The following is a 21,681-nucleotide window of genomic DNA, read 5'->3' on the forward strand; positions in this document are numbered from 1 at the left end:
GGTGGTGGTAAGGATAATGAAGGTTCAACTCAATATATATGGAACGCAGAAAAGGAACAAACGTTTCTAGACACACTGTGTGAGCGCCTACCGGCTCTTGATGATTTAGTAGATTTAGTTAATGTTGATGTTAATAACGCACTTGATCTATTTGTCAAACACGTTTTGAAATCGGCAGATGTGTTTAAAAATACACCCTATATCTAAAGGTGGATTCTATACTAGCAGATGTCAGTATGCTAAGCGAGAGGCTAAAAGAGAACTTAGGCGTTATAGAAACACTAAATCAGCCATCAGTAGACGTAAATACTGTGAACTGAGGAATAATTATAAATATGAATGTAGAAAAGCTAAGGTCTCATTTCAGCAAAAGAAAAGTTCTAAGTTAAAATCTTCCATCCATAACACTTCTGCGTTCTGGAAAGAGCTGAGAAGTCTGAATGCTACAAAGAGCCCACGTTGTCCACTAGACAAATCTTTACTGTATAATCATTTTAAAGGGTTGTTCACACCTAGAAATCTAGCTGACGATACCACTGAGAATGATGTTTTCTGTCCTGATGTGAATATTCCTTTAAATGATATTGATAGCTATATTCTTGAGTCCTCTATCACTGATGAGGAAATATGTTCATGTCTTTCCTATCTGAAAAATGGCAAGTCAGCGGGTAGTGATGGTGTAATTACTGAGCTGTTGAAATCATCTAAGCATGTTATTATGCCCTTTTTAAAGGTATTGTTTAATAAGATTTTTGATACAGGCGTTTTTCCCATGGCTTGGACGAAAGCAATAGTTATTCCTTTACATAAAAAGGGCGATCGCAAAAACCCAGATAATTACAGAGGGATTTCAATACTGTGCATGTTAAGTAAATTATATACGTCCATTTTAAATGTCCGCATCAGAACCTGGGCAAATATAAGGAGTAAAATTCCCGAAACACAAGCTGGTTTTAGACAAGGGTACTCTACGATTGATCATATTTTTACTTTACATGGTGTTATAGAAAAATGTCTAATTAAGAAAAGGAAAAAGTTATATGTTGCTTTTATTGATTTTAGAAAAGCCTTTGACTCAATTGACCGTCCTAAGTTATACAAGTGCTTATTCAAATCTGGTCTTCAGGGGAAAATGCTATCTGCTATCATGAGTATATATAGTTCAGTAACAGCCTGTGTTAGAGGTTATAATGGGTATACTGAATATTTTGATTGTCCAATTGGTTTAAAGCAAGGTTGTGTTCTTAGCCCCGTATTGTTTTCCTTTTTCATTAATGGATTATCAGATGACATATCTAGATATGGCAAATATGGAGTGCAGTTATTTCCCGACCTATTAGGAATAATGTTACTTATGTTTGCAGATGATGTTGTTCTTATATCTGATACAATTACAGGCTTACAGAATCAACTTAATATACTGCACAAGTACTCTGAATATTCAAGTCTAGAGGTAAATTTAGACAAGACAAATATAGTTGTTTTTAGAAGGGGAGGGCGCTTAGCAAGGAATGAAGTGGTTTTTAAATGGCCAGCCAATAACAACATTAAGTACTTATAAATATCTGGGAGTTGTATTTTCGTCAACATTCAAGATGAGAAATTGCATCACTGATTTAGCATTGAGGGGCAAGCGGGCCTTAATGGAAGTAATAAGTAATTTAAATGGAATTGGAATAATAGACCCCAGTGTGTACTTCAAAATTTTTGATGCCCAGATACAGCCGATATTACTGTACGGAGCAGAAATCTGGGGAATGCATAGATTTTATGAAAACAGAAAAGGTCCATTTCATAGCCTGCAAACGTTTCTTGAATGTCAGCCCTCAAACACCTACTGCTATTGTATATGGCGAATGTGGAAGATATCCTCTCTATATAAACGCATTGTGTAAAACTTTGAAATATTGGGTAAAGGTTATTCATATGCATGAAGATAGAATCCCCTTGAAAGTGTACAAAATGCAAGTGTATTACGATAACTGTGGCTACAAGACATATGCTTCTTACATAAGAGAAATACTTTTTGCACATGGGTTTGGTTACGTCTGGATGTCCCAGACAGTTGGTGACGCAGCTTTATTTTTAAGTAGATTCAAGACTGTTGCAATCAATATATTTCTTCAATCATGGAACAGTACATTGAATAACAGTTCACGATACCATATGTACCGTGAGTTTAAAAGTCTGTTAACTCCAGAAAAAAATTTATCATGTATATTGGACAAAAAGTTTCGAAATATTTTGACCAAATTCCGATGTGGATTATTAAGGCTAAAGTATAATGAAGGTAGATGGTTGAATGTCGAGGTTGCTGAACGTAGCTGCCCTTTGTGTAATCTAGGTGTAGAAGACGAGTACCATTTCATCTTTACATGTACTGAATATAACGCACTAAGATTAAAATACTTGCCATGTATATATCAGAAACAACCAAACTACTATAAATTTAAGTCTCTGTTATCAACGAACAATGAAACAACTTTAAGAAATTTATGTAAATATATCTATCATGCTTATAAAAGCAGGACAATCAAACTTCAATAATTTTTCTTCAAACCACAGGTGCGTACATTTTAACCATATATTTACATTTGTGTGTATATATGTTTATATCACAATGTTATATTTATAGTGACAAGAATCTGTTAATACAATCCACATGTACCATTGATATGTATACCCTGTAATAATTAACTTATATTTGTAACAATTGCGTATATACTGTATATAGGCCTGTGGCCTACGTACGGAATAAAAATACTTGACTTGACTTGATGTCACCCGCTCTGATATTGCTAATAGCTACGTAAATCTAAACTCACTCACTCAAGGGGGTGAAGAAAGGTGCAATTATTGTTCCCTGGACAGTGGCACGTGAGACAACCTGAATCGAAATCCTCGATTACAATGTTTTGTTTCGTGTGTGTGATGGTTTTGTCTTCACCTGTCTTGCAAAAAGCCATGTATCCAAACCGTGAACCCTGCTGGGGAATCATGTAAGAAGCAGAAGCTTGCAAAGTAGGCATGATTCCAAGACTGATTTTTCATCTCTGAATTATGTTGTTTTACACAGAAAAGATACTTTTCTTACTGTTTACATTCCTTTGTCCTGTAATACAAAATTAAATTGTTCTAGCGGCGACAGTCCGATGTGAAGTACACAACGGGGCTGCTGTACATCTTTTTACTCTGTGATACATTTGATACAATTCCATTCGTTAGAAAACGGTCTATCGGCTGTGGAGCAATGTTACAGAGTAATACGCGGGTCAAAATACAAAATTGGAGTAATACCCGGGTCAGTGGAAGCTATGAAAACCGGCATTTGTCCAATCCGACAAGATGTCAAAACTTGAGAGCATAAAATCTCAGTTCCGCCCGTGGCATGTGCATTTATCATCAGCTCTACAATCCGGTATGTTGTCTAAACCAGATTATTTCTTCAATCAAATAATTCTACACATATACAAAAACAACCGCCAGTAAATCTGCATGTACAGATCAAGTGCTGCAGGGAGGATTGGCGGTGTTTACCGAGTCGAGACTGTTGGCAAGTTCAGTTCATAACTTACGTATACAAATACACTGAGATTACATATGATATATATTATATCTGGCGTGTAGGACGTCGGCTACTTGCCTTGAAGACTTCTCTGGCATCAGATCCACCGTAGTACGTAGAGTATCCCCAAGGCAAAACACCACGGACCCCTTGGTTAATGGAGTTAAAGGACTTGAGTTCGCGGATGACCTACAAGCGGAAAATATTCATTCAAAGAGAGAGAGAGAGAGAGAGAGAGGGAGAGAGAGAGAGAGAGAGAGAGAGAGAGAGAGAGAGAGAGAGAGAGAGAGAGAGAGAGAGACCTTGACCTACCTCAGATTGTGTGATGTCATTTCCGGATTTGAGCAGGAGGACACTCTGGTCTACAGCCAAGAGGTTGACCAGTGACTGAGGGTCAGCAGTAACCTGTACATTGACACTCTCACCAGGCTGGGCAGAGGTCTTGTCCATGGTGATAGAAACCTAGGCATGTTTAAAATCGATGCTTTGGTTTGGCTGAATGAATGAATGAATGAATGAATGAATGAATGAATGAATGAATCCAGTAATGTCGGAGAGTACAGTGAATTATGACGTGAATACAAAGATATGTGATTATGTACATAATAAATAATCGTGCAGAATGTTCAGTGAAGCCTGCAGTCCATGATGTGTTGTACTGAGCAGGGTCGTGTCGTCTGCTAACACCACTGAAGGTACATGATGTTGTTCAATCAACGCTCCCTGTGTGTATTTCACTTAAACAGTGAAATGGACAATATAGTCTTCACGTACATTTGTTTTGTTTTTTATATAAAATGCGGTTAAACACACCAAAGTCACTGAAACAACACGCGTCTGAAACAAGTAACTGAAACAACAAGTAACTGAAACAAGCAGTCTTATCAATCGCAACTCCTGGGCTAAACATTCTTGAAAATAGGATGACCAAAATATTAAAACTGTTATTAAAACGACACTAGCCTGAAAACAGTCACAGAAACCACAGAAACAGCGTAAATCGAAGATAAAAACACATATAAACTACTCATGTAAAATTTAGTATGTATGTATGCATGCATGCGTGCATCTATCAATGTATGTATGTATGTATGTATGTATGTATGTATCAATGTATGTATGTCTTCATGTATGTCTGTCGGTATGTATGTATGTCCGTCTGTCTGTATGTATGTACGACTGTATGTATATGTGTGTGTATGCATGCATGAATGTATTTATTTATTTATTTATTCACTGATTTTCATCATATACTGAAATCGCGAGAATAATCTTTTCAACGTTACGAAGTTGTTGTACAATTCACCAGTTCATATGCGAACAGTACATTTAACCAGAATGGAATATTTTGCAAAACCCAGTACATGTACACTACTGAGACTTTTGATGGATAGTATAGTATACCCAAAAGAACTGCATCAGTGTTGAATGGTCATTTCCTTTTTGTGGCACTCGCCATCGAACAGGAGTGTATACTTTATTCTATCCAGCAGGGTCGAGGCCGCGATCGTCAAGCGAGTAATATGTTTTGGATTAGGGCCCAAACTGATCATTTTCATTTATCATGTTTCATCTGAAGATAAAAAATATTATATTTTTCGCTGTGTTTAGACTACTGAATCAGTTGTACCTTGTTCTGGAATGCGCCTTCGACGTCATAGCTAGCGCTGTCTGTGACGATTTCCCCATCTTCTCTGACGTAATACACAATTATCCGGGCATTTGGAGCCATCTTGGGTGTCACCAGAATGGTAAATGTGAAATCAGCCTGCTGGTTTGCGTTGATGATGCCAGTAGCCACGATGGAACCACGAGATATTACCTGAAATATTAATCTTTTTGGAGGTTTTCATGGTTTCAGTTACATCTGTATACTGAGTTTCCATGCAACTAATGATGAATTAATTTGTTTCGCATAAATCATACAAACTGCATCCACATGGGTATAAATAGGACATACCTGGTACACTAATTCACTGATCGACTCTGTGACTCTGACGGCGAATACAGCGTCATTTCCAGCCTGCAATGAAATCACACACAACATGATAACATTTGCACTGCTGTTATCGGAGGTGTTTCCGACGTTTCCTATTTAGGAGACTATCTGTTTAGGAGACTCCCCACACGAGACACAGTTGAGCCCAACTATACTGATCAGGAAAAGAAACGCAGCAGCACTGTTTTATGTCAAGGTTTTAAATAGTACATATAAACATGAACGCTTACTTTTATAAGATTTTACTTTTTCGAAACTTGTGTTTCTTTTGCTGGTCATTATATTTGGAAGGGAACGAAAACGGCATTTCCACAACAATAGAAGAAAAAAATGTACTAAAAACATGAACAAATCGTGCCATACCGGCCAAAAATACATGCAAATGAGGTTGGTAATAATCGGGTCTTGGGCACTAGCTGCCAAAAGCATGAACAACTATCTAGTCTCCTAGGAAAGGGTGGCGTAGGGTTAAAGCGTTCGCTCGTCACGCTGAAGACCTGGGTTCGATTCCCCACAAGGGAACAACGTGTGAAGTACATTTCTGGGTTTCATCTCGTGATATTGTAGGGATATTGCTAGAAGCGGCGTAAAACAAAACTCATCCACTTCAGTGACACCGAACAGCCAATCGGCAGACTTTAGCGAGCCGTTCCCAGCAACAGATATCAGGGTCCTGTTTTGACGAAATTGTCCTTGTATTGAATGTAGGCTACTTACTGACAGTTGTTGCGACTGCAGGATCAACTGGATGTAGTTGTCGCTTGGAGAGTAACTCTTCTCTATCGATTTGTAAGCACTTACAGGACCATACCACGCCTGAAGAAGAACATGTTACATTTCATTCCAAGCACACCTCGATGACAAAATCAGACTATTTTTGCACCATCCTACCCTATGCTTTTCTCCATTGCAAAAATACTCTATCGATTTAAAGTACGATTACAGAATGCCTTGTACAAAAAGTAATGACATGGTATATTTGGGATGGGATATTGTAAATAAAGCAGAAACCCTTTTATTTATTTTCCTTTGACATTAACGGTAACTAAACGAATATACCTCGAGAGTGACACGTGTTGCATTTGAGGGGACGTTGATCTCAACAGGGACAAGTCCTGACTCGGGAACCGAAAAGATTTCGTCTGGGAGGTTGAAGGATGTCGTTCTAGGAGAATAGTAGTACATGTGCGTTGTCGTCTGTTTGATCTCTGCTGTTACCCGAGTGGATACTCGAAGCTTCTGGCTGCTGACTGGCGCTGGACGCCCGTCTTGTTGCTGGACTTGTAGCTGTGGAAAGGCATTCAATGAATTAAGCCCATCGACCAATTCAGTTTGGGTTCAAGTGCTACTGATAAACAGCAAATGACATCCTCCTATTACTTTCGCCTGGGGTTGGAACTAGCCTGTACCTCCATTCCTAAACCATGCAAGGAATTAGCACATAAATGACAATCGTATATACAGCATAAGCCCAGATCTTTTCCCAAACGTCAGCTTTCCTAACGACGTCTATTACTGGAACATGTACAACATGTTATCCTGACATTTGTTTGTCCATTGGCTCTGTTGGATTTCACTGTCAACTCCAGAGAACAGGCTCACACATGTGCTGAATCAGATCTCAGATACCAGCTAGAAACCTGTCAAAACTAGACACTGATTCCTGAGTAAATAGAACGATTAGTAAAGTTCCCAATGTTATTTCCTATTAATCACATGACGATCATGATCGCGTTTGAAAAAGTGTCTTTCTGATGATCTTTTTCTTGCCTTGTTAAGAGCAGGGCTGGGACATTATGAAGGGATAGGGGTGACCATACCTGGCGTAGTCCAGTAGATACTCACATAGGCGATATACTGGAGTCCAGGTTTGAATGTGCTGGGATCAGAAGGTGAGAAGGAGAGCTTCACGGCGTCCTGATAGATCCGAAGCTTGCTGGAGTCGTTCATTGTGATCCCAGTCAAGTCCTCGGTCACATTAGCTGTCACTTGGATCTCCCGCCCTGACAGGCCGTAGGGGAAAGACTTCTGCATCGGCGCCAGTGGGATGCTTACTTTGGTCTCACCATCAATCTGAAGAATTGGATTGGTGAATGCAGACAATGACAGCAAGGATACCAAAGCGGATTCGGGTAAAACGTTACCGTTTACTAAGAAACTATAGCACTGTCATAAAGCGATGCTACAGTGTTTAGTAAGCTATAACACTGCCATAGACTATTTGCAAACCTGGACAAGACGATACGACAGAAACAAAGTACACCATTAGATCTGTGGCAACTACTACAATCCTCTCTTCAATTCGGGGGGTGGGGGGTGGGTGAGGTAACGTTTTAACCTGATGGTTAAAGTGTTCAATGGTCACGTCGAAGACCCGAGTTCGATTCCCTCGAGGGTACAATGTGTGAAGTTCATTTCTGGTATGCCACACCATGATTTTGTTTGAGTCAAACTAAACTCACTCACTCACAAATGTACCATTTCTATCCACATAAGTTGTAGGAAACCAATGCCCAAGAGACCCAAATAAACCGTCATTTTAATCAATAATCCTTGACACCATTACTAGACATCACGTATATTCACCATTACTCTCGTTTGAGATGATACCTCCCTTAGATTTGTTCAACTTAACAGTAAATGTAACAATTTGATTCCAAGTGATTTTTTTATGTGTAGAATGGAATAGCAGCCAGGTCGAAGATGAATACCATGTTTTATTTGTGTGTAAGCACTATCGATACCTGCGACACAATTCTTTCAAACTTATGCACAGAGTGTAAGGTATAGGGTATAAGGAGCAACAATATAAGATAAATCTTCTACATTCTAGGAAAGAAGATATTGATACCTCTGGTGTTCGTTTTCTGAAAAGATGTTTTTTACATACAGACAGCAAACGTGACAGGTATGTAAAGTTTGAAAGTATGTAAATGTACTGAGGGTCGTTTGGCCTAAAATGCTGGGTAAACTGTCTGCCTGTCTGCCTTAACACACCTTTATCGGTTAATCATAATGACCAACTTACCGTTATAAGTGCTGTGTTTGGATCCTGTGTTTGCTGTCTGCTATTTCTGCATCAAATCTTAGGATGTTCCGTGGCTACTGGGTAGCTTCATGCGGAAAGAGTTGGTTTAATTTTTCTCCCCAAAGACCCGTGTTCGAATCCCCTCATGGGTACAATGTCTGACCATTTCCGATGTCCCTGTCGTGATATAGTTTGAATATTACGAAAAAAACGGCCTAAGCCTAAACTCACCCACAGGCGTTATCTCGTCATGGTGTACGTATGCGTGATTTAAATGCAGTAACTGTTGCTTACCGCCACCGTCTTCTTTATAACCGGCTCCTCATCACCGTTCCATCGACCGTAGAAATGTACCAGCTCTGCCACGAGGTTCACTCTTCCTTTCACAGGCTTACCATATGTGTACCTGGATAGACAGCCATCATAGTCTCATACCAACAGAACGTGTATATACATAACGCCCATGCCCTAAGAATTCTTAGCTTTGACCGTAGCCCGTTAATGTGCTTAGAATGGGCTTAAGAAGTTCGTAAAGCTAAGAATAAGACCCGACATAATGTCGAATAGTACAGTAACTACTACTTTTATAAACAAAGTATGGACGGACAAACAAGCGAGCGAGCGAACTGACTTACTTGGCTTTAACTGTAGCAGTGATATCGTTGTCAGTTTGAATGAGAAATGGAGGAAGTTCAACTGTGACTTCAAACTTTGGCAAAACTGAAAATATGAGTTAATCAGGCTTGGATATTTGACAGTGACCTAAATTTTGCAACTGTTAAAAATACAAAACGTTAGATAAATTTATTTCAATTCAAACAAATGTACAGTTTTCCCAAAGGTTACAGAGAAAATCATACCTTAGTTTCCTAATACTAATAATAGAATTTTAAAATAGGTGTTACATTATGTAGTGATGTACTCCGTATAGGAGGCACCACTTGCAGAAATAAGAATGAACCTCACTACATCAAGAGTTATTTCCCCTCGTGTAGCAGACAGAGCAGACTTGGTTGACAGAGCAGACTTGCCATCAGAAGAGAAAAGAAAGGTGGTTCTGGATGAATTGTGAATGGGTTGTGACCAGTGTAAAAAGGTTCGCTGGTAAATGTATAATACTTATCAGTCCAACTCTGTGAGGTTTAATATACTAAAATAGAGAAAGTTGTTTAACAAACTAGCATAGTTTTGACACAGCTCTCTTTTTGTTACGAGGGAGGAGTGCAACGGGGAACAACCAGGTGAAGAATATTCAGTCAGGAGTTGGGACTGATGACAATACAGAGACAGGGAGGACAAGGGAGTTCACCACTACAGCTGACAACTTGGTCAGATTCTGAGAAGGAAAACATTGAAAAGCGTTGAGGATATCAGAAATGCGTCCTCAGAAATGTAATGAAATCACAAGACGAAGGTGTACCTGGGTGATAAAGTGCGGAATTCTCTCACCATTGAAAGAAGATGCAAAAAAGGAAGACGTTGAAGCTGGAGCATGGCTCACAAAAATCAAGATTGGGCTAATGTTTTTTTTCTGATGACAGGTCTGGCTGGCTTTTTCCGATTTGTATGAAACAACAGATACCGTGAAACCAAACCATCATCCGACATTTCACATGTGCTGTGGGATATCATCACCTGGAGTGACGACGTTGAGTATTTTCACTGAACATCTGACGAAGGATCTCTATGTTGCCAACTTAAATAACCACCGTAACGGCCCAGGCACTGTATGAAAATAATCGGGTTTTCCAGCATGAAAACGACCCAAAACATACTACGGGCTACACAAGATAGTGGCTGTCGGACGAAAATGGTCAAGTTTTATACTGGACCCGCTACAGCTCCATCTTAAATTGAGTGCGGGGCTAATGAAGGACAGAACAAACCAAACAGGACTAGGAAATATGAAGAAAGAAGTGGTCGAATATTGGCATACGATTTTTCCTGCAATCTCTGATCGGTTGTGAACCAAGGCGTATTCAGCTGAGTATAGCAAAGAGGTCTCACAAGTGCTGGAAAGACACATGTCTCAACATATTCATTAAAGTAAACGTTCTCCGGTTTATATTATATATCTATTAGATATTTCCCGAACAACTTTTGAATAATTTCTGGGAATGCCATAATCGTCCTTCATTTTCCTTATACACGTAATCACCCGTGAAGGTCACGGGTAGAACAGGCCTTGAGCAACCCATGCTTGTCGTAAGAGGCGACTAACGGATCGGGTGGTCAGGGTCGCTCACTTGGTTGACCCATGTCATCGGTTCCCAATTGTGCAGATCGATGTTCATGTTGTTGATCTCTGTATTGTCTGGTCCAGTCTGGATTATTTACAGACCGCCACCATAAAGCTGGAATATTGCTGAGTGCGGCGTGAAACTGAACTCACTCACTCACTATACGCGTAATCGATAGCTCACCATATTCAGCAACAGTGAACACCTTTTCTTTGGATTCTTTCTGTAAGAAATAGACGTTCACATAAGCAGTATACAACTAATATTGTTGCACAATGTCGTAATAGTTTTTATATACTACTCAGCAGAAGTTAAGAACAGACCATCTTTCAAATGATTATGAATATACAACAGCTATCATGTGTTGCAACGTCACAGTTGTGATTCTACTTTAACTTGCTTTGAGTGGTATAAGTCTTTTGAAATATATACTGGAGTTTAGATGTTAAAGTTTTAATGTTATAATATGAACAGGACGTAAGAACAGTTGTTTTATTAACTTGATGTTATGATTTAATGATTTTCTTATATATGAGCTTAATGTGAGAAGAATTCACTAAATCACAAAGGTCATGAAATTTTGTTGCGGATCTTGGTACATACAGTATTACAATCCTTCCCTGTATACGGAGTTTGAAATGTAATATTTTGAATATTCACCTCATGACAGAGGCATCTGCTACAACACTCACACTCAATCCCAACAACACTTACACCCGCGGTGACCTTGATCTTCCAGTCACCGAGTACAGGTTGGCTGGCGATGGGGAGGTAGTTGGTGATGACGCCGCTAGCGTCCTGCAAGCCCACCCACTGCTTGATCTTGTTGGAGTTGGGGTCCTAACAACACATAAACAAAATAGGTACTAACGTCGACTTTGCAGGGTATCTATACCCAAAGTGAATTGCCCATTTCTAAAAAATAAGTTGTAAACCTTTTACAATTGTATTCGAACATAGAGTGAGTAAAGTTTTACACGGCTTTTAGCAATATTCCAGCAATGTGATGGTCTCCTTATATGATAGGAGGACGCCTGGGCTTCACACATTGTACCCATGTAAGGAATCGAACCCTCGTCTTCGGCGTGACGCTTTAACACTAGGCTACCCCACCGTCCCTTCAAATGTATATAGAATGATGTATTGGTACAATGTCTATTGACATAGTGTATTAATTGCAGTATGCTTAATTTGGATTGCAACAAAGTGGGTGAGTGAGTGAATGAATGAGTTGGGTTTTATGGCGCCTTTTGCAACACAACAAAGTGCACGGTGCGGACTTATAAGATGTTGCTCACAAATATGTCGATGTTCATGGTGCCGGTGTACAGCTTCATGTCGGGGAACACGGCAAGTGCCCGGAAATGTACTGAAATGTGAAAAAGATAGTACTTATATACAACACGAATGTACTTACACACCTTAGAGTGATCGTGCGGATGCTATAACTAATTTACCTATCAAAAGTACATTTGGCCAGTACGCATGATTAGGATTGCCCGGCTATATAAATGGGTTTTTACTGAAGGAGAAGAAAACTGGACAGTCGTATAATGACTTGAAATTTGTTGATGCGTCGCGTCGCCATGGCAGCAAAACCTTTCTTCAGATTACATCTACAGTAAATTTTTTCCCCTAGAATATTGATTTACCAAAATAATGACTTTGTTAACAATTTAGTTTCATGTTTTGCATGTTAAACCATGTTTTACACTTACCTTTTTTTACACCTGCAGTTACCTTCCATATATAATGAATTCTGCCCAGAAGGTGTTTCGCAGTGGAAGAGAGGCGTAGTCTCATAAAGCGGAAACTAGGTCACTCGATCTTAGTGGAAATGCTATAAAGAATCTGTGTTCTACCGATAAATAGTAAAACCAAAGATCGTATACATTACTTCGTTTTTTCAGTTGAATAGTACCATAGATATGACTCTAAACAAGCGTCACCTGTTTGACCAGCCTTATACATGGCCTTGTCGGTCTGGATGAAGATGGACATTCCCTTGCTACTGTAGATCAAGGTCGTCTCGTTCTTGAATCTCAGTCCGCCACGACCCGTCACTTTCAGCTTGTAATCTCCATATTTCAGATTTCCTGGCACCTAATGAGATGTATTAATAATAGTGCAGTAGACATTAGGTATTTAGTTGGCAAAATGTGTTCACACATAAAGCATGACATGACTGTTGAAACAGAGATGGATGAAAAATCCGAGTGGTGGACCAATTGAAATTATGCATATATTGACAAGACGACAAACTGTAACATTTTCAGAGAATATGTAGTTACCTTCAGTGTTATACCTTCGGGCTGATCTGAAATAAGTAAATTTTATTAAATGTAATACATGATAAAATATTTTATGGCGCTTCAGTGATTTCTCTTTCCTATTACCTCCCCTACATCGTCAACTTTGCTATTCCCTCAGATGGTACATCCAGTGTTATTCCCCCCTTTCTCAGTCTCTTTAGTGCTTAGTACCCACGCAGCACGGTTTCAAATTTCCTCAGATTCTAATCCATTTTTTCCTGCAGCAAAAGTTTCATTTATTAATTTGCAGTGTTTCATTATGTCGGGAAGAGGCTCAGGGACTAAGAGGAGAAGGGCTTCTCAGAGGAAACAGGCTGGGGTTGTTGAGAATAGTTGTTTGCGAGCTGCAGGCAACGTCCCGCAGCGCAAGAAACACCGGGGAGCTACCAAGGTCAAACCTGGGAGCAGCGCTACATCGCCAGGTGAGTATAGGCTACCCTATATTTCCCAACAAAGCGATGTGAATGATAACATTTCTTCAACCCCTGTCAGGATTAGCTTTCCTCATGAGGATATGTGTAGAGAGCCAATAAATCCAAATGTCGTAGACCTGCATGCGGTTGACATTGACAACATGGGGTCACGTCCTACTTGCGCTCAAGTGGCGAGCGATCCAAACAACACAGAGTTGGGGATGGAAAGGCAAATTCATGAAATAAATGCAGCAGGTTATTTGGGGTTACCCTCCGTTAGCATCACGTCCCATACAAACGAGGACGTCACTCCTGTCTGGATGTCAACAGATACGGAGAGAGTACGTACCCCAGAGAGGAAAAAATCACCAGGGGAGAATACGTTGATTTCAATCCGCTGCTTAGAGGTGCACAGTAGGATGCCTTTTCAACTCAATCAGAGGTATTGACAATTAACAGCCTAGGTCAAACTGAAATTTCAAAGTCACAAAAACAGAAAGAAATCAGGAATATTAACGACTGGACCACAGCCTTTACAATCTTTGCTGGCGGCAGCTGCTTAAATACATGCATACGATTCGCATGTCAGTGTCAAATAGACTGGATACGTTATGACAGTCAGTTTAGATTGTACCAAGCAAGACACCCAGAACACTCATGGGTTAACATCAGTTCAGAAATGTGGATGCTTTACATGTAGACAACAGCACCTGGAGTAGCAATAGGTCATCAGAGAGACAGTGAGACAATTCACCATAGTTTCCCAGGCGCCCCCAGGAGACACACCAACAGCTGCTGGGACTACAACTAACGGTCTTGCAGTAGACCTGATTGCAAGTACATGCACACATGTATCACTTGTAATGGCAAACACCCTCAAAAATCCCGTTTTCGTCAGCCAAGAAGTCACAATAAGGGAAACAATACCCAAGGAACAAGCAGTCAGAACACCGCTGGACAGGGGCTGGACACTAATTAACACTGAGAACCTAAGGCAGCTGTGTTCAGGCTACCCTGACACTGCTGCAGCTGCAGTGCTAGTATCTGGGTTTGCTATTGGTTTTTCTCTCTATTCCAAGGGCCCTCGTAAATCGTCAGATTGTCAAAATCTTAAATCAGCTGATGAGCTTGCAGAATTTGTTGAGAAACAATTGAAAATAGAAGTAGATATGGGAAGAATCGCTGGACCTATTGATTTCCCACCTTTGATAATTTAAAAATATCACCTATTGGCGCAGAACCTCATCATCTATCCCACCAAGCGGGAAACTCAGTGAGTGATTACATATCGGACCAAGGTGCAACTGTTCACTACACAAAATGTGACAAGGCGGTACACATGATTCAGGAGCTGGGGGAAGGATGTTATCTTGCAAAGGCTGTTATATAAAGCGCCTTTGGGTTCTTACCAGTGTCACCATCGGATTTCAACTTGCTTGGTTTTAAATTCCTAAACAAATTTTACTTTGGCGAGTGTCTACCAATGGGATGCAGAATAAGCTGCGCTCATTTTGAGAAATTTTCCACGTTTGTTGAATGGGCTGTGTCAAATAAAGTAAAGAGGGGAAAAATGTTCCATTACCCGGACGATTTTCTATTTGGAGGCAGAAGAGGCACAAATGTATGTTCAAAGGTTTTGGAAGTTTATAGGGAAGTGTGTTTTTACCCGAATGTCCCACTGACTGAAGAGAAAACGATCTACCCCTGTACATCCATCATGTTTTTGGGGTTTACAACTGAACACGCTGACAATGACGGTGTCTATCTCACAAGAGAGGATACAGCAAGCAAAACGTCTTCTTTATGACACATTTGGGAAGCAAAAGTTAAGTAATTTGTAATGCAGTCACAATTAGGGCTACTGAAGTTCTTCTGTAGGGCAGTTTACACGGGTAGAACTCTCCTTCGGAGGCTAATCAATTCAATGTGCGGCATCACCAACAAACATCACCACATTTGCATTACCAAAGAAATAGGAGAGGATATATTTGTGTGGCTCTACTTTCTCGACAATCACAATGGTGCAACTATGTTTCTCAATCAACAATGGGAGAGTAACGAACACTTGAGTTTGGACACTGATAGTGCCGGCAGTATCGGTTTGGGGATATACTTCGACAAGACAACGGCATACCATGGGTTATACATCAGATATATATGTGTCCTTGAAGCTCTTGGGAATAGAGCTGAAGAATAAGAAAGTATAGTATTCCCAGAAATTATTGAGAATCATGTTGCGTCATGTAAGTCATTACGTTTATTAACTTCTGGCGTTTTACTTACTTAAACATGTTAAAACATCATCCTTTTACAGTCTCAGTCTTGTTTTAGTACTTTGTTAGACCTCCTCGCTCAGCAATGCATGCCTGAATACGCCTAGGCACACTACCCATCAAAGTTTGTAGGTAATCGTGTGACAGGGTATCCCAATATTGGACCACCTCGGCCTTCATATCTTCAATATTTCTCAGTCCCTTTTGGTTTATTCTGTCCTTCATGACTCCCCACACAGTCTCAATTGGGTTTAGGTCTGGGCTGTAACTGGGCCAGTCTAAAACTTGAACATTTACGCCCGACAACCACTGTTTTGTGTAGCGCGCAGTGTGTTTTGGGTCATTATCATGCTGGAAAATCCAATCATCTTCATACAATGTTTGTGCTGTCGGAAGAAGGTGACCATTTAGAATGTCAACGTATCTTTCTTTTGTCACATTTCCCTTGAAAACACACAATGGCGTCACTCCGCGAGCCGATATGCCACCACATGTGAAACTTCGGGCTATGTTTTGGTCGCTGGTAGATAGGTTTGACAGTATCTTTGGTCCAAATTTTCACACAGTTAGGGAAAAGCCAAACAGAACTTTCATCCGAAAAGAAAACATTAACCCAATCTTGATTTTCATGAGCCCAACACCAGTTTAAACGTTTTTCCTTTTGTGCATCTTTCATCAACGGCGAGGGAATTCCATGTTTTTCACCCAATTAAGTCTCTGTAATTCCTGCCTAACTGTTTCATTGCATACTTGAGGACTTCCTCTGCTAATCATTTCATTTCTGATGTTCTCAACACTTTTCAATTTGCCCCTACTCACAATCTGCCCAAGTCTTCGGCGATCCACAACACTGAATTTCCTAGGCCGACCTGCCCCTGCTTTGTGCTCTATCCCGGTTCCTGTTTGAATATTCTTCAAAGTTCTGTATACTGTAGACAGAGGAATACCATGTCTACAAGCTAACACTTTAGCATCAGCCTCACCCCTTTCAAAATCATCTAGAATGAGCTTTCTTTTCTCTCTTGCTGTAAATTCTGCCATGTCAACACAGGAAGCCGCCTGCTCAGACAAGGGAGATAACTCTTGACGTAATGAGCTGCCTTCTAAGCCTTCAAGAGTTGTCTCCCTTATTTAGTATGCTTAGTGCATAGTGAAAGCCCTTTTTCCAATCTTAGCATCATTAGAAAAAAAACAAAGATTTTCTCAATAATTTCTGGGAACACTGTACAGTGTTACTCGGACAATCAGTCTATGGTAGCTATCATCAACAAGTTCACATCTCGTTCTCCCTTGGTGATGCGTATTGTTCGGAAACTGGTGTTGTTATGTCTGAATCACAATATATTAGTAAGAGCGGAGTATATTGAGTACAGAAAGAACATTATAGCAGATTCTTTGAGCAGATTAAGATTTCATATTCTTCGACAGTAGGTACCCCATACTCTACCCATGGCGACATCACTACCAGAGCAGTAATGGAATTATCCATGCAGAGACCCATCGTCTGATAAAAGCAATCAGTTTCACACAATACCAACATAGCCTACAAAACAGTTAAAGGAATGTAAATCTTTCTGTGACCATTTCAAGTTGTCGGCAGTATTGCCAGTCTGTGTCAGTCATGTCAGTCATTACACTGTCTACCTCTCACTCAAACGCCGGGCATCAAGTACCATTGCACAACATCTGTCAGCTATTAGCAGAACGGTATCTCAAGTCTTATCAGGACCCGACAGATCATTATGTCATACAGAAAATGACAGGAAATTCTATCAGGAAACAGAACCCGGGTAAGGATACACGAGCACCAATTACCATGCAGATTTTACCACGAATACTGGATGCTTTGCAACAAGTATGTTACACAAGTATGTTACAGTAGCATTTTTTGGTTTCTTACGAATTGGTGAAATCCTTCCTGGCTTCCCAGAACAGACCGAGAAACCTCTGTATTTATCAGGCCCTTTGGTTTATACTACCTCAATTTCAGTAAATATTCGCTACTCCAAAACAGATCAAGCTGGGAGGGGTTCAACACTGCGAGTATTAAGATACGTCTTGTCTGTCCAGTGTCAGCGATGAAGCGGTATTTGTCAATAAGGTCAAAGGGAGGCAAATATCTCTACAAGCACTTTAATGGTGAACCTGTCACACGATCTCAGTTTAACGTAGTATTGGCAAAGACAGTCAAGTTTGCTAAACTCGACTGAAGACTTTACAAATCACACAGCTTTAGAATTGGTGCAGCATCGTCAGCAGCTACAATCGAAGTACCCGAGGATACAGTCAGGCAGTGGAACAAATCTACATCTCTGCTGCCTATGCCAGTTATATCCGTACGTCATGGTACTGGTAACTATCGTAGTATTATCTAGCGAAATCTTAATGAACATATTCAACATTATTGTTTCTTTGTTACATCTAGGCAAGTTTGCTTCAGAAATCTGGATACTGGAATCTTCATATATCTACTGGGCTCATAAGAGGGCAGTTAGACGACCAGTAGGGCGCTGTCTGGTACTACAAGGGCTTGTAACACCCTTGAGCAAGCGTGGACTGAAATAGCAGCATTGTGCATACGATGATAGAGCCATAATATCAGCATCCCTAAATTGTAATAAATTGATCGCGCCCTTGTCATCCAAATTTAGGTTTTTGTTATTCTTTCCTTCCCTGGCCTCACTGATACTTGGCATAAAGTAAATCACAAAGTACAAGAAGTAAGTTGAGACAGAAATGTATATTATGCAGTTGTGACAAAAAGGGTCAGCACTATAATTTCCATGTTCAGTTCCAACAACGTAATTCCAGAATCAGTTTCTATCCTCCTAGATGCACGCACCTTGCCTCACAATACCACTTGCGGAAGCGACGGATTGTGTCCCTTTCATTATCGTGGCCTTGACATTGACGCCAGAAGTGGCTTTGAGGATGTTGACGCTGATCTCAAAGTCCATGCCCGGCCTGATGGTTGTTGGAGACAGTACCACATAGGAACTGAAAGGGACAGGACATTCTTCTTGTCATTTGGAACATCAATTATCAAGACGACTACTGGTACAGATTCCTTTATACAGGGATCGTATACAGATCGTGTTATGATGATGATGATGATGATGATGATGATGGAAAATGATAGTAAATACGTAGAACAATCGATGGTAAGGAATGAAAGCCTGCCAAGGATGATTTTGATACAATGAGTTAGTTTGCCAGTCATTGGCTAGTCCAGCTGTACCCGAACGCTCTTTTCAGTATGATCGATTTCGAGTAATTCACATGCAGCACGCAACAACGGTGAGTAAACAGTCGCTGTTGTTGTCAGTATTTCAGCATGTCAACTTGTGGAAATATTACCTAATGGTAACTATGTCATCAGAAAGCCCTTTGCATATATACTGTGTTTTATGCTGATTTATAAGTCCCGCCGAACCTTAAACAGTAACTATTGTCTGGATTCGTTAAATCCTGTCAGCCGTCTCGGATTTGATTGGACGGTCATAGGGCACTCAAATTAAACGCCAGCTGACGCGACTTTCAATTAGGATTTGTTAGCCTTAGTACAGCAGTGAACAAATACCACTGAGTTTACTTACTTCACAACATATGGGCAGTGAATTTTTAAAAAATATATTTGATTGATAATATTATCAAAAATATTTGTAATCATAATACCTGACAGTGACATTATATTTACTTTTTAATGTCATCTTGTATCATTCATTGAAATGTGATACATGAGTTCCTATCCGTCATGTCTTCACAGTGTTTCTTATGTACGAGGCTGTTTACCAAATTTTGACCAATACTTTTCAAGGCAATAGGTTGAACAAACCTTTCTAACTTCAAATTCTAACACTGCTGTAATTCCCGAAAAAGTATGAAATGTCATAATCAAATTTTGCATTGCACCTTTAGTGTGGAAAACAAATTTGAAAACAATCCAAGCAATTGTTTTCAAGTCAGTGTTGAACAAAACGTCTTCGGACGAACGGACTGAATGCCTTGGCATAACTAATTGGTTTTCTTTATATTAATTGAAATTTTATGTGAATAAGTAAAATAGATTCTTTTGTGGCAGGTTTGAAGTTTTAAACCGAAAACTAACGCGCGCACCAGTCAACGAATGGTTGAACACGAAAGTAATAACTTCTATGTATATTGTGTGGAAACCAGGACTGAATAATAAGGTTCATTATCTACCATGACTGCTGCTAATTCGGCAAACGTTGAACACTTGAACACTGAAATACTTTTATAAAATACCTTAGATATAACAGTGATTTTCATCATTACTTCGCATGGGGAAGCAGTAAAGACAGGTGTTTATTGACACCATGGAAACAGTGTGACGTTTTTCAAGACCAGGCGAGAAAGCTAAATGCTTGGAGACGCAATGAGCGCAGTAATCCTGTTAAAATGTCAGATACTGTGTACACACAAATCCCACTTGTTCATAGATGAATCGTGCTTCTTTTCTGATAGCCACATCAATATGATGAAACCAGAGCTAACTTCAGCACAGGATTTCTTCCGGAAGAGGTAAATCAAGTTCACCTCTCCCTTTCTTAATTGTACTGGAAAAAATGGACTTTTCGAAATGTAACTGAGTTCATTTTAGTCAGTCTATGAGCATTCTGCTGACGTTGACAGAAAAGGTCAAGAAAAAAAATTCACCAACAGCCCAACCAGGAAATGTCATCCGGCAGCTCCCGAATTCTAAACACAGTAATCTTGGTATTAATTCAGGGACACGCTGTGCTTACCAAAACGTGTAACTGTCAGCGATAACTACATGCATTTAATTTAACTCCGTGGTACATACATAATCAGGTCAGATAAACTAGTAGGGTGTACTGAAGTTAATATTGGGGTGTACTGTTAGCACAGTTGGGTGTACGGAGGGTGATATTGGGGTGTACTTAGGGTGTTAGTGGAGTGTACTGAGGTGAATAGTAGGATGTACTGATGCGAATAGTGGGATTTACTGAGGCGAATAGTGGTGTGTGCTGAGGATATGGTGGGATGTACCATTTAGCTGTATTGAGGTGTACAGTTGGGTGTATGAAGGGTGATAGTGGGGTGTACTGAGGAATAGTGGGAGGTGCTGAGGGCATAGTGGGGCCTACTGAGGGCATAGAGGGGTGTCCTGAGGGTCACAGTCGGGTGTACTGAGACAAATAGTGGGGCGTACTGAGAATATCGTGGGATGTACCTAGTGGCTGTACTAAAGTGAATAGTGGGTTGTAGTAAAGGTGATAGTGGGGTGTACTGAGTTTATACTGGGGTGTGCTGAGGGGATGGTGGGGTGTACTGAGGGGATGGTGAGGTGTACTGAGCAGAGCTGGAGATAGCTAGGGTATGTTTTACAAAATAGTTATGATGCAAAATTCCCTTAATTTTTTTGCTGTATAGATATTGATTCAATAGCAAAATCCGGGAATGCAATGTATGGTTAAAACAAGGTCACGATGGTAGTCTGGTGGATCATTCGCATGTCACAGCTATCGCCCGGGTTCGATTCTCGACTGATATCATGTTGGAACCCCACCTGTGTTTATACTGGGATGCTGGTTAAAGCGTTTGTTCGTTCCAGGTTTGTTTCCCCACACGGACACTATGTTCGAAGCCTATTTCTGGTGTTCACTCGCAGTCGTAATGCTGGAATATTGCTGAAAGCGGTGTAAAACCGTATCCACTGGATCACTTGCTCAGTGTGAGTGCGTGAGGTTTTAGCAATATTCCAGCAATATCACGGCGAATACTACAGACATTTGCTCCACAAGTGGTGAAGTATACGAAGAGAGATGTCGAACTCACCCACACTCAATGGGACTACGCGTTCGAAAAC

General features: G+C 40.3%; 1 protein-coding gene and 1 pseudogene across 1 annotated transcript in view; one reads left to right on the forward strand and one right to left on the reverse strand.

The window, feature by feature from the left end:
- Positions 1-21,681, reverse strand: part of LOC137272981 (CD109 antigen-like) — a 41,937-nt gene that overhangs the window by 18,935 nt on the left and 1,321 nt on the right. The window contains exons 3-17 of the mRNA XM_067805419.1: positions 18,673-18,827; positions 13,124-13,149; positions 12,782-12,935; positions 12,131-12,201; positions 11,547-11,672; positions 11,016-11,055; positions 9,228-9,312; positions 8,887-8,998; positions 7,410-7,637; positions 6,624-6,851; positions 6,282-6,380; positions 5,526-5,588; positions 5,196-5,387; positions 3,878-4,027; positions 3,644-3,754 (exon numbers count right to left, since the gene is read on the reverse strand). Of these exons, the coding sequence (XP_067661520.1) occupies positions 3,644-3,754; positions 3,878-4,027; positions 5,196-5,387; positions 5,526-5,588; positions 6,282-6,380; positions 6,624-6,851; positions 7,410-7,637; positions 8,887-8,998; positions 9,228-9,312; positions 11,016-11,055; positions 11,547-11,672; positions 12,131-12,201; positions 12,782-12,935; positions 13,124-13,149; positions 18,673-18,827 (1,840 nt within the window). The remainder of the gene's footprint in view (positions 1-3,643; positions 3,755-3,877; positions 4,028-5,195; positions 5,388-5,525; positions 5,589-6,281; positions 6,381-6,623; positions 6,852-7,409; positions 7,638-8,886; positions 8,999-9,227; positions 9,313-11,015; positions 11,056-11,546; positions 11,673-12,130; positions 12,202-12,781; positions 12,936-13,123; positions 13,150-18,672; positions 18,828-21,681) is intronic.
- LOC137272980 (uncharacterized) lies at positions 1,644-2,562 on the forward strand (annotated as a pseudogene).

The sequence above is a fragment of the Haliotis asinina genome, chromosome 2 (genome assembly GCF_037392515.1).
Source record: "Haliotis asinina isolate JCU_RB_2024 chromosome 2, JCU_Hal_asi_v2, whole genome shotgun sequence".
Classification (NCBI taxonomy): domain Eukaryota; kingdom Metazoa; phylum Mollusca; class Gastropoda; order Lepetellida; family Haliotidae; genus Haliotis; species Haliotis asinina.